At 35.5% G+C, this 12078-nt stretch overlaps 1 protein-coding gene across 1 annotated transcript in view; it reads right to left on the reverse strand.

Annotated features, from left to right (window-relative positions):
- The window catches only part of LOC134539674 (cytoplasmic dynein 2 heavy chain 1), a 446052-nt gene that overhangs the window by 269045 nt on the left and 164929 nt on the right, over positions 1-12078 (reverse strand). Inside the window, exons 34-35 of the mRNA XM_063381862.1 lie at positions 5134-5337; positions 1039-1177 (exon numbers count right to left, since the gene is read on the reverse strand). Coding sequence (XP_063237932.1) covers positions 1039-1177; positions 5134-5337 — 343 coding nt within the window. The remainder of the gene's footprint in view (positions 1-1038; positions 1178-5133; positions 5338-12078) is intronic.

Here is a 12078-nt window from a genome sequence, read left to right on the forward strand (position 1 = left end):
GATAATGTACATAGCCATGCTGTCCTTTTTTAGCCATGCATCCACATTTGCTTCTGTTCTTTGTATCGAAATATCGATTCCTTTTGCTTTCAGGGCACATTTTATCTGGAATTTCCATTGCCTGAAGTTTCTTCCGTCAAATTTATCCACACTCAAAGTTCGTTCCATTTTGAGGTTATATGAGCGTGATTTATTCGAAAATGCAAAATATGACTTCTTCTTTGCTGTTTTCTTAATTCTTCAGTTTTCAGAGTTTCCTGGGCCCATAACCTATTAAAGTTAGGGTTTCTTAGTGAATAAAACTGAGAAAATCTACTTTAATATGTTTTATATTAAAGTAACAAACGATTGCACAGCAAGAATACACAACAGTCATAGACATCTATACAAAAATATGTAACACAATGGGAAACGACAACGTGGCTATTCAACCAAGATCAAAATTTTCTTTTTCTTTTTTTAACAGACTTAACCTAACCAAAATTTCAATTGGCATTATTTATCTAATTTCCCAGAAGCCCTACACTACACAATTACTTTTTCTCTCATGCAACGCGCGCTCTCTGTCAACTGCCGAGTTAACTACATATGATAGCCCACATTCTTTCGTGGGAAGTGTGTATTACGACAATAGTTACGCGTTAGTTCACATCACAGATTCAAGTGGCTTGCGTTCTGGTCACAGATTTTGTTTTTCAATTTATAGTTGAAGAAAGGTTTTTGTTGCATGAATTATTAATATAAATTGTTTGGCGTGCCCTTGTATACTCCATCTTTTTTTTAAATAAACATACTTTCCATGAACTGGTTTTGTTTTTATGGATAACTTTACCTAACAATTTTTTTTTTCCACATAACTGTCGCACCCCTACTTTTCAAACTTGCTTTTAGTATAAAATGTGCGACGATTATGCGAGAAAACACGGTAAATGATGAAAACACCATTGTATACTAGGAAACCTGGGTGCAAACCACTGTCACATGCGTAGGGGTTTTATAATACCGTCAAGCATTGTAATTTTGGCCCGCATGGCTTACCTGCGTGAGCGTCAGGTAACACTTGTCGATGAGAGGTGTGTGCACCAACTTTGAAGCGTTGCCCTGGTACTCGTAAGTATACTCAAACTCAGCATCCACCATCCTTGCCACTGCCACTCCACTTTTGTTTATGTAAAACCTACAAGGACATGGAATATTACAAATATAAACCAAAAAGCTTCAGCGATATATTTCCACAGTTACGAAAAATAACCATAAACCATTTCAAAGGAAAATTCTAGTAGGTACTAATTTCGACACCAACTTATATTTTTATAATTTTACTGTAATGTTAAAAGGATTACCTAAATAAATGCTCCTAAGGCAAACATCAGCCTTGAAAATAACTTTAGACCATACGTTATAAATATTTTTCATATTAAGCAGTGATGGGTTGAATCCCAATTTTCTCAAATCCGAATCTCAAATTTGAATCCCAGAGCGTAAATTGAATTTGAATCTATGAGTGAAGAGTCAAAAATAAAATACTGTACAATAAATGAAAAATATTAACTATGGTGTTGAAACATTCTACCTTTTTAAATCGTTGTTTCACAAACTGAGTTTCCAGAACTAATACACACTGTAATGTTATTTATAAAATTACATGTTAAAAGTACGATATTTTGAGGCATGGTAACAGATAAGGTATGAAGAAAAAACCTGGTTCAGTAAATTTTAGAGGTTATCAATGATGAATTTTTAATTTACTTTATTTCCTTTCATATTTTTCGTTGAATATTTTTCCACAAATATCGAATCCATTAAGTATTCAATGGGATTTGATGGTATTTGAGGATTTGAGGATTTCATTGTCACATTAATACAAAGTTTTCATGGTAAACCAGCAACGTGTATACGTACATGCCTCTGGCAACAAACCAAGTCCTCACAGAGAAATTCGGGAAAGTCCACGCCCTAGCCCTCCCCCCCCCCCCCCCCCCCCCCCACCGTTACACTTCCACTACAGGATGCACCCAAGGGATACATCAAGGTCTTGTCTCCTCAAGACTAACCCCCAAGGGGCAAGCATAGTTGCAACTCACCCTGGTCCCGATTAACAAACGGACCTACTGGGCATTTGCCCAGAGATCCAGTTTTTGAGGTGCGCAAAAAATAGGACACAAATTTGGGGGACGGGAAAAATAAGTTTTTTAACGTACTGTAAATAATTGATTTTCAAAAATACATGTCAACTCCTACAATTAAAAGCACAACAGAAAAATATGTACTAATAATTAATATTAGGTCTTAAACTAAATACTTTAGAAACTTGTTTAACAATATACAGTACACCAGGGGTTGGCAACGTGTCGATCGTGATCTACTGGTAGATCACGAGAAAATATTTAGTAGATCACGAGCGTTATTGAAAATTCACGAATTTTTCCACCCACAACGAAACACTGCAAGTCTTAAATGAAATTTAAACATCAAGAATATAACAATTCTTCGTTAGCTGATTGAGGAACGATAAAAAAAACAATTCGCGAATGATACTGATCCTTTACAAATATTTTTGAGTAGGTATAAAACTGTCGCCACCAGTACAATAAAAAAATTGTGTTATTTTGCATTACGGTCTTTGTTGTAACGAAAATATAAACAAAAATGATACTCAGTTCAGCAGTGTAGCCATCTTGATCTCATCTGATAGAAAATGTCACGGATGTGGGGCTACATTTTGATGTTTGCTACACGCTAACAGAAAGGAAATTATAGTAGCAGAATATGTATTGAAAGCGAAATAAGAAATACATATTGTGTTTAGAAAGTTATAATAAACTCATTTGCCGAATTAGATATTTTCATACAACCTACTTAGAGAATTATTGTGGGTACATATACCATATTTACTCTCATATAGGTCGCCATCGCAGATAGGTCGCACCCATAATTTGAGGTCTTGAATTTGGTATTTAAGATTCCCCCCATATAGGTCGCACCGGTAATTCATTACTGTGCCGTGCGCCGTGCGCGGAGAAAGGTCATTGTACTCGATCAGCTGCTGTTACGGCGCGCCTGCTGGCTCTCTCTGTTCTCTGAGCTGCGCATGCGCAGTATAACTCACTCAACGCTCCGCCCAGACTCGTGACCTTGCATCAGCAGCCAGCCAATAGATGCGAGCTTAGCGGAAAAAAATATAAGCTCCACCTCCCGTGTACCAATTTTGTCCAGTTCTAATACCAGTTTATTGGTATACGCACCAGTTTTCTCGCTGCCGTGACATGTTCAAGTTTACGTCCATCTTGATCACCTGATACCAATAATTAATTAATTACGATCCCCTGAAATAAATTGTTACCTAGTTTAAAAAATATGCGTCAACTGTACAATACTTCCGAAATTATAAAATACGTATAAAACAGTTACCAAGGCTCCGCTCATTTTATCTTGTGAAGTTTTGTCTCGTACCAGTATTTCGGCTAAGTTGTGACATAAATACAGTATCAGAAATTAACAATCAGCCACGTTCATACATTCGTGGGTTTACGTTTTTCCCTCGTGCATTTTAGATTGTCTCCTGCTATAATTACTCGGACTTTTAAACGCCTAGGCTTAAATTATTACATGTTTAGAAATAAAAGCAACTTTTCATGTTATAAAATATGTATATTTTGCGATTTAAAATGTTTATTGCCGATCATAAACGTTACGTTTTTCACAATGTTTTTAGGCCTACTAGCTAATCTTATCTACTCTTAAAGAACCCACGGTATTTTCTGGTTGTTTATGGTTGTTACGTGACGTAAATAGTGGGATGGATTCGATTTTTGAGTCGTAATTTGTGTGAAAGTATTGAATTGGACTAAATGGGAACTAAACGGGACCTGAAGAATATAGCGCAAATAACGGGAAAACATAAATAACGGTAACGTAAATAAGGGGTTTCGCTGTATGTGTACATTGTAAATAAATTTGTCTATGCCAATATAAACTTCTTTTTCGCATTTTAAAGCAAAATATTGCAAAAAAAATTCCTCAAAAATTTAAAAAAAAATTTTCTTCACATATAGGTCGCACTTCATTTTTTCCCCATCAAATTTGGTAAAATTGCCGCGACCTATATGCGAGTAAATACGGTATGTTGGCAATCCTGCCAGAATAAAAACGTAGTTTACAAGTCATCCTTGTAACGGTTAATAACCTCAAAACCATCAAGTATGTAACGAAAATAATGTCTTTAATCGTGATGTTTAGTTAACGAATGCCATTTAAAAATACACAGCCACAGTTTACGCATACGTGTATGACGAACCGATGGTAGAAATTAAACGAGATTGTTTTTTGTAAAACCAGAGTCGTCTTGTGATGACATCTATCACTGATCGTGTTCACAGCCGTTAATTTATAACGCCAAATACTCTAAAGAGGACACCACTGCGTGTAAATATTGTTTTCTGATATTCACGTGACGATTGTTGGCCGTGCAACAACGTTTACTATTATATTTGTTTTAAGCCTAGTGCTCACTGATGTTGCACTTCGAGTGATGAGAGCCTTGTTTGCTTCAACGTACCTATGCGAGTCTTCATCAAAAATAAGTACAGGAGTAGGATAACTGATGAACATTTGGAATCATGCATTCGTCTCAGTGTAACTAGATAGTCACCAAACATCAAAGCTATTCTTAAGGGAAGTTCCTGCCAAGTTTCCCAGTAAGTGGAGATATTTTTCAATGTTATTGTAATTTTTAGTGTTTCGTCTATAACTAACAGACCTCCTTTAATTCAGTTATTTCTATAATTATTTCTTTATGTACTGTAACCATAAAAAGTAGGGTATTTTAAAACTACCAGGAAAAAACCATATAGAGAGACTATTTTGTAAATGTGTGAAAGTAAACTTGTTTATGTATAATCAATAAAACAGAACAGTAGATCATTTCAACATGTGGTGACTTAACAGTAGATCACCTACATTTCCAGGTTGCCTACCCCTGCAGTACACTATAACTCAAGTTTTATTATGGTACTTATAACCACAGTATAAAACTGCAAAAACCATTTGTCAAATTTAAATAATGAAAAAGACCAAAAGCCTTGACGTGTGGTAGACGAGCTTGGGGGGTGAGCGGGGAAAGGAAGACCTCACCGGAGCTGTCTCTGCCAGTGCCAGCTGTCCACGGCGGCGACGCGCCGGGCCACCAGCTCCTCCACCACGCCGATGTGGTGGATCGTGTCCAGCAGGAGGGCCTTCAGCTTCAGCTCGAGGTCGCGCAGGTCGCCCTCCCCCCTCCCCCTGCCCTCCTCCCTCCGCCCACTCCAGCTCCAGGCTCGCGTACGCCTCCAGCTGGTGCTGGGCACACACAAACAAACACATCGACATCATTACATCATTACATGTGCATACAAGTACCCGGTAAAAACATTTCAACACTTCCTCAGGAACCAATGACAAAAATTCTGTACCATCAAGTCATTTTTATATTTATATAACATATAGGGATGGGGTCGATAAAATCCTAAAATCCTCTTAAAAACCATAATATACTTAGTATTCGAAGGATTCTATTGCAACAACCCAGATTACAGCCTTCCTCATGCAATCCAGTAATAATCATTTGTTATATATTTGTTTGTCATATTTCAGGTTAGATGCAGATTTTTTTTTTCCTTTTTCGAAGTTATTGTGAAAGTGTTTCACCGGTTTTATTGTTTTAATTTTTTTTAATTAATAAGTTTATTTTTCTAGTATTTTTTTTTTTTTTGCGGTCTTCTTTCTGTGGGAAGGCATGCTGACATAATTCTCCTTCATTTTTTCCACAACCGAGGCTTTGTTTCGCACACTAGGCGCGTGAGTCACGGTCACGGGAGAGTAAGAGAGAGAGAAAATTTCTGCATCGTGAGAACAGAAGTTAGCATTTCGTGGAAGTTTCTGTTGCCATGCGCCGTGATTGGCTGAGAATTACGTCAGCGAGCCCGCACAAAGGAAAGGAAGGCTGTAAAGTTAGTCACTGTCCGAGCACCGGGCCGAGCAGGCCGTGGTCCGGCGATGGCTCCGTGTTTTATGTTTTTTTTAATGTACATATAATTAATATTTATTCTGTTTGTGCGAAAGATATTGGAACTTTTATATGAATAAAAAAAACAGATAATACATCGAACATTGTGTATAAATTTTTTCGTGACCTGCACCTAACATGTATGTTCCACTCATCACCTAATTTTGAGCTAGCCAGAGGTGGTGAGTGGTAACACTATACTCCAGGGAAAAGATTCAAAGAAAAATATTAAAGGAAATAAAGTATACCTGTGAAATTTACTAGGCCAATTTTTTCCTTCATTCCTGTCCTGTTACCATTTCCCGAGATATCGTACTTTTAACACGTAATTATATAAATAAAATTATTATATGTATTGATTCTGGAAACTTAATTTGTGAAATAACCATCTGAAGGTTAGAATGTTTCAACATTATTGTTTGTTTATATTTTTCATTTATTTTATATTATTTTATTTTTGACCTCTGACATATATTCGGATTCAAAGGCTACATTCGACATACTGTCTGGGATTCAAATTCGAGACTCGGATTTGCGAAGATCGAGATCAGTCCCATCACTAATAATAAAAAATTTAAAATGAGCAAACATACTTTTTGCAAGAATCTGCCAATTTTTTTTAATTAAAAAGCTAAAACACTTTCCGAGATATGTTCTACATTATAAGAGAGGAATCTCCAACTTAAAATATTTAATGTGTGGCTGTAAACTGAAATCATGCGACAAAAACATCAATTAAATGCCAGTAGAAAAAATCTGCTGTAAATAAACGTTTGATGACTTCTAGCAGTGTAACTGCTCATTTCGCGACCTGTATGTAGACAAAATGTTATAGCAGTGTTTTCCACATGTTTTTATCACTTCACCTTCAAGGGCGTATGCAGGGGAAAAAAATTATAAAAATCTATCATTCCCACCAACAATAAAATAAAGAATTTTCAAGCAAACATAGGACAAAGGGGAGTGCGTCGTTTGCCCTACAGGCGTTTGCCCTAAACGCATTTTCGAAGCATATTCTCGCATTCCTCATTCCAAACAGGTGTTTGCCCTAAAAGCATTTGCCCTAAAGGCGTTTGTTCTAAAGTCGTTTGCCCTACAGGCGTTTGCCCAACAGGCGTTTGCCCTACAGGCGTTTGCCCTAAAGGCGTTTGCACAAAATGTTTGATAATCACATTCGGACCAAGCTCCGGCATTTGCCCTAAAGGCGTTTGCCCTAAAAGAAGTTTTTCGACAGTCGTTTGCTCTACAGGCATTAGCCCTACAGGCGTTTGCCCTAAAAGTTTGCGAATTTTCGATAATCCGAAAATGAATGCTTGTCGGCGTTTGCCCTACAGTCGTTTGCCCTAAAGGCATTTGCCCTAAAGTCGTTTGCCCTACAGGCGTTTGCCCTACGAACCTTTTCGAAGATAGATGTCCTTACGTGTGTCGCCCCTGTTGACAAATGTTGGAACCATTCTCCAAATGAGTACAAAGTACAAAATTCACAAATTAGATGGCAGCACATACGGTTTGCTTTCCCAACGTTGAAGTCTAAGAATGCAGCTAGTAATTGAACCTTACAACAGATGGTGCATCAATCTCAGTGACTGGATTGTATTTTTTAAATCATTTTTTAACAGAGAGGTTGATGATATAATATTTTCCAGGGTGGGGGGGGGGGGGTTAACTAGCAAATGAATTAACTTAATTTAATATTGCTGCTATACATAAAAACAAGCGTTAACAAAAGGAGCTTACAAAAATGTATCATCCTTGCCTGCTGTTATTTTCACTTAAAGTCGTCCTAAAAACGATTACCCTAAAATAATTTAAGGCAGAGGATTATACGTATGCGTATATAAAAACATTTTCACTGTTTAAAAGTTACTGTTAAAATAGCCTCCGAGACCTTCATGCCTATTTTCAATTTTTATATAACATGTGCCCAACGGAATCTGTCGTTTTATTAATATGTTTGTAGAATGCGGTGAAAATACTTCCATCGAGAGTGTGCATATTTTGCTAATTCGCCCAGACCATCTATAGCTTAACCCCTAATAAGTTTTATGGGAACAAGTGAAGTATAATTAAAGACTGATTTAATGTGTGACAGCCAATGAAATGTACAACTTTTCAAAATGCATTTAATCATATCATCCATATTGCCACAATATTTGAATGAATGTCATAGGTATGAGTGTTAACTAGGAACGATTTTGATACGTTGTGGAATGTACAATAATGAATTACGTAAAAGTATAATACACAAAGAAAGATCATTAAATATAACTCTGTTTCAGATGCTAATGAATCAGCATATTCGCAAAAAAAAAAGTTCAATTTTAGTTAATATATTTTTGAATAATTTATTTTCAAAATTGCTATGATCTTGTTTTTAAACACTGAATCAACTTCTCTATATTTTTTGCAAGTGAAGCTTAGAAAATAAATATTTAAAAAATAATTCACTGAATTACATAATTTTCAAAATAAACAGTTGCAATTTTATTTAGTTACCTACATATTTTGTCACATGCCCACAAACAGTCTTACGACTTTAACAGTGGGCACGATATATATATTCAGTATTTGGTTAAATGTACGCAATAGGTTTATCCAACCTGACATGCTTGCCTTGGTCGGCAACTATGTTGGCTGTTTTCTCGTTAGAACTCTGGCTATCGTGCGTATGGAGTAACCAATTCTTTCTTCACTTCTGCTAATGAAATTTATATACCCACTTTTATACCCATGTGTATAATAGAATATAAAGCAGAAATTAGGCGTCGTGTGGGGCGGGCTTACAGGACAGCAATTCATAACAAAAACTGTTAGCATAACAATCATGTATCAAAAATAGTATTATTTGTGCACGCTTAGTTCATCTCCACAAATTAAGTTTGTACGTGACTATAATTTTTTTTCTCCTGAGATAGTTTTTAGGTAGATATCGCAGAGCGACTTACAGAAAATTTCACAATATTTTCTCCAATCTAGGTCCTATGAATTTCAGAATTTCTAATTGAGGTAAATATGAATGTCTAATGTATTGTTGGATTGGATTTATATCCCATACATATTGTTGAGACAAAAATTAATTTGCAATATATTGTTACATTGGATATTCTAGAAATATTCATAAGATTATACATAGTTATTGAAACTTCTGGAATTTTTTAAAAAGTTTTTTTTATATTGGTAGGTTGTACGGCGAAATCTACCTTTCCGACTGGCTGCCATCGGGGATTTTTCATTTATAATTATGGGAGATTTGATTTCACACTATTATGCACACAGACGCTTCATATCTAAAACAATCTTGTTCGAACGAAAGGTTTTTAATTTTTTAATAAGACATTTTTTTTTGTGACAGATATCTCAAAGAAAACAAAACTAGTAATTCGGCAGAATTCTATAAGAGCCTCGTTGCCAAATTTAATGGACACAAAATAATAAATTACCTACACACAGACACAGCGAGGCTCTCTTCAGCGTAAATGTTACATGGCAGGACAAGATTCAAGAAAGGTTTAGCTTGGGAGAAGAGTTCTTTCAAAAAAATGTCAGGTAGGAGCCCTGGTTCAATACACAAGAAAGTCATTCGTAAAAAGATTCGACACGGCACAACTCGGCGTAAACTGGCTTACCAAGAAGATACCTAGTCGGTTGAAACTAAAACGGCGTGAACTCCAATCGACTATGGATCCTCATCAGGGCAAGTTATTGATGTACAAGGGTGTGATCTTCCTGAAAATGAACTATTAAGTAAATGTGAACATTACATCGCGTCACTGCAAGTCACTTTGGAAGAAGGAAGGAATATTGTGGAACAAACAAATATGGATACAATTCCGCAAGGAAAGTCGTTCTGTGTGCGGTGGGCTAAAGTAACATTATTATTGAGAAATACCATTACGTATCTTCAATATTTTATTTTGGGAATATAAGTGGAATTCACTATGGAAATATGGGAAATATTATGGATATATTTGAATATATATTATATTACGGATATAGCCTATTTTTAGAATCATGCCAACCAATGACTATTATCGGCCAACTATTATAACTGAACATCAAAGTGATCTAACACAAACATTACAAACTGAATGCAAATTATGGAAAAACCAGAACAAAACGAAATGGAATACTTCTTCATTGTGTACTTCAGCGGTATGTTGTGCATACATTCCAGAATAAAATAGTATGAACAATATGTACGAGTTTAACCGCATTAGTACTATTATGCTAATTAAGAAAATTTTTAACAGCTAGTGTAATGTAATGTAATGTAATGTATTATAACAATTACTATAGTACTTATAAGTATATAAGTAGAAGTGTGCTACAATAGTATTAGTTTCCCAATGGTAGTAATATAGCTAAATACATATAACTTTGGTGAATTGGGCGCCGTTGCTATACCATCCAAACGGGTCTATTATGTTGATTATGAGTATTGAACACATACATGAAAAAGAATATATGAATTAATGAATAATAATTAATTTTAATGATTCAGATGTATGCGGCTTGTGATTGGAACATAACACATATTAATTAAATACAAAACGACAACAACGATAACACATGCCCTTAACTATAAACAAATACATACACAAAACATAACACTTCAACTGCGAATAATCTGTAATTAAAAAGGTGTTATTAAGGGGAAGTAAATATGGTGTAGATTGATAATAATAAAATTCTGGATTGATATGGATTATTGTGGCTTTCCTGGTTATATTTATGGTGTTTAATTTTCAGGATATACGTAGGCACAGATTTATATTCAACCAAAAGTTCGTCAATTTAAACTTATCATCACTCAAAAGTTCATGTATGATAAACCGTTCAGTGTTCAAACCCTTCAACTTATTTAAAATTATCGTAGCTCAGTGTTAAAAAAATCTAAGTGCAATAAATAAATATCTTAGAATTTATTTATTATATAATGTTTTCACCTCGGCTATTAGCTCAGGGTTTGCAGGAGTTCTGCTCTAAGACCACTGAGTAGAATGAACTGTAAAGAACACTGAAATAAAAATATTAATTTATAATACTGTTCCATCAGATGTTAAAAATATACTTAATATGGGTAATTAACTTTGCAATAATCATCAGTCTCAACATTAACATCGCATAAAAGTCCGTACCAAGGACGCTACTAAGATCAAGATGGCTACCTTTGGCTTATAGCATAAGCCTCAACTTAATTTGTTGGTAACTTATCTTTTTACCGCCTGATATTGCTGCAAACACTCACGTTCGTAGCTATCACCATACCAATTAATATTAAGTCACTGAATTTACTTGATCTTTTAAGATTATGCCAAAAATGCTAATTTAGATAAGGCCGGCGTCGGGATAGGCCCTGACGAAGAGACGCCTATTCTTACTTCTTCCTACATAACATAATTCACGGACGCATTTCCGCCCACGGCGGTATGCTATTTTACAAGATAGCCTGCAGCTGTAAACACTGCAGCCAAGAACAGGTAATCTAAATGTTGGTGATTAACAATCACATCAAAACAATATGTAAACACAATTAAATATGAGATATCTGTGGTGAGACAAAAATTACAATAAATAACAGAAGTGAAATTACAACAATGAGTTAAATATGGAATCAGGTTAGGTTTGATGATAGTATGGTCAGTTCAATGTTTATGAATGCTAAGCTGTAGCATGACAGTTCCGTAGTTTGAAGGTTCGACATATTACATTAGAAGGTTAAACAACAACATAGTATCATAACTAATAAAGAAATACATATATGATAATAAAACAATTAATAAATATTCTTATGTTGCTGTACGCGGTACCATGTACCCGTACAGAATGCTGTCCCAGATGAAGTTTTGTGAAAGATCCTTCTAATAAGTCTAGGGATTTTCAAAAGTTCATCTTAACCCTTTCTTTCAGTCAATTCTGGTCACGCGATAAATTGGCGGTTGACGAGCAAACGTCTTTTTTATATTTTATTTTTCCCTCAGCAGGTGCGAGCTAAAAAAAAAACAAAGCGCACGGCGGTTGAACTAGGAGCAGGA

Source organism: Bacillus rossius, chromosome 15 (assembly GCF_032445375.1).
Source record: "Bacillus rossius redtenbacheri isolate Brsri chromosome 15, Brsri_v3, whole genome shotgun sequence".
In the NCBI taxonomy this organism is placed as follows: domain Eukaryota; kingdom Metazoa; phylum Arthropoda; class Insecta; order Phasmatodea; family Bacillidae; genus Bacillus; species Bacillus rossius.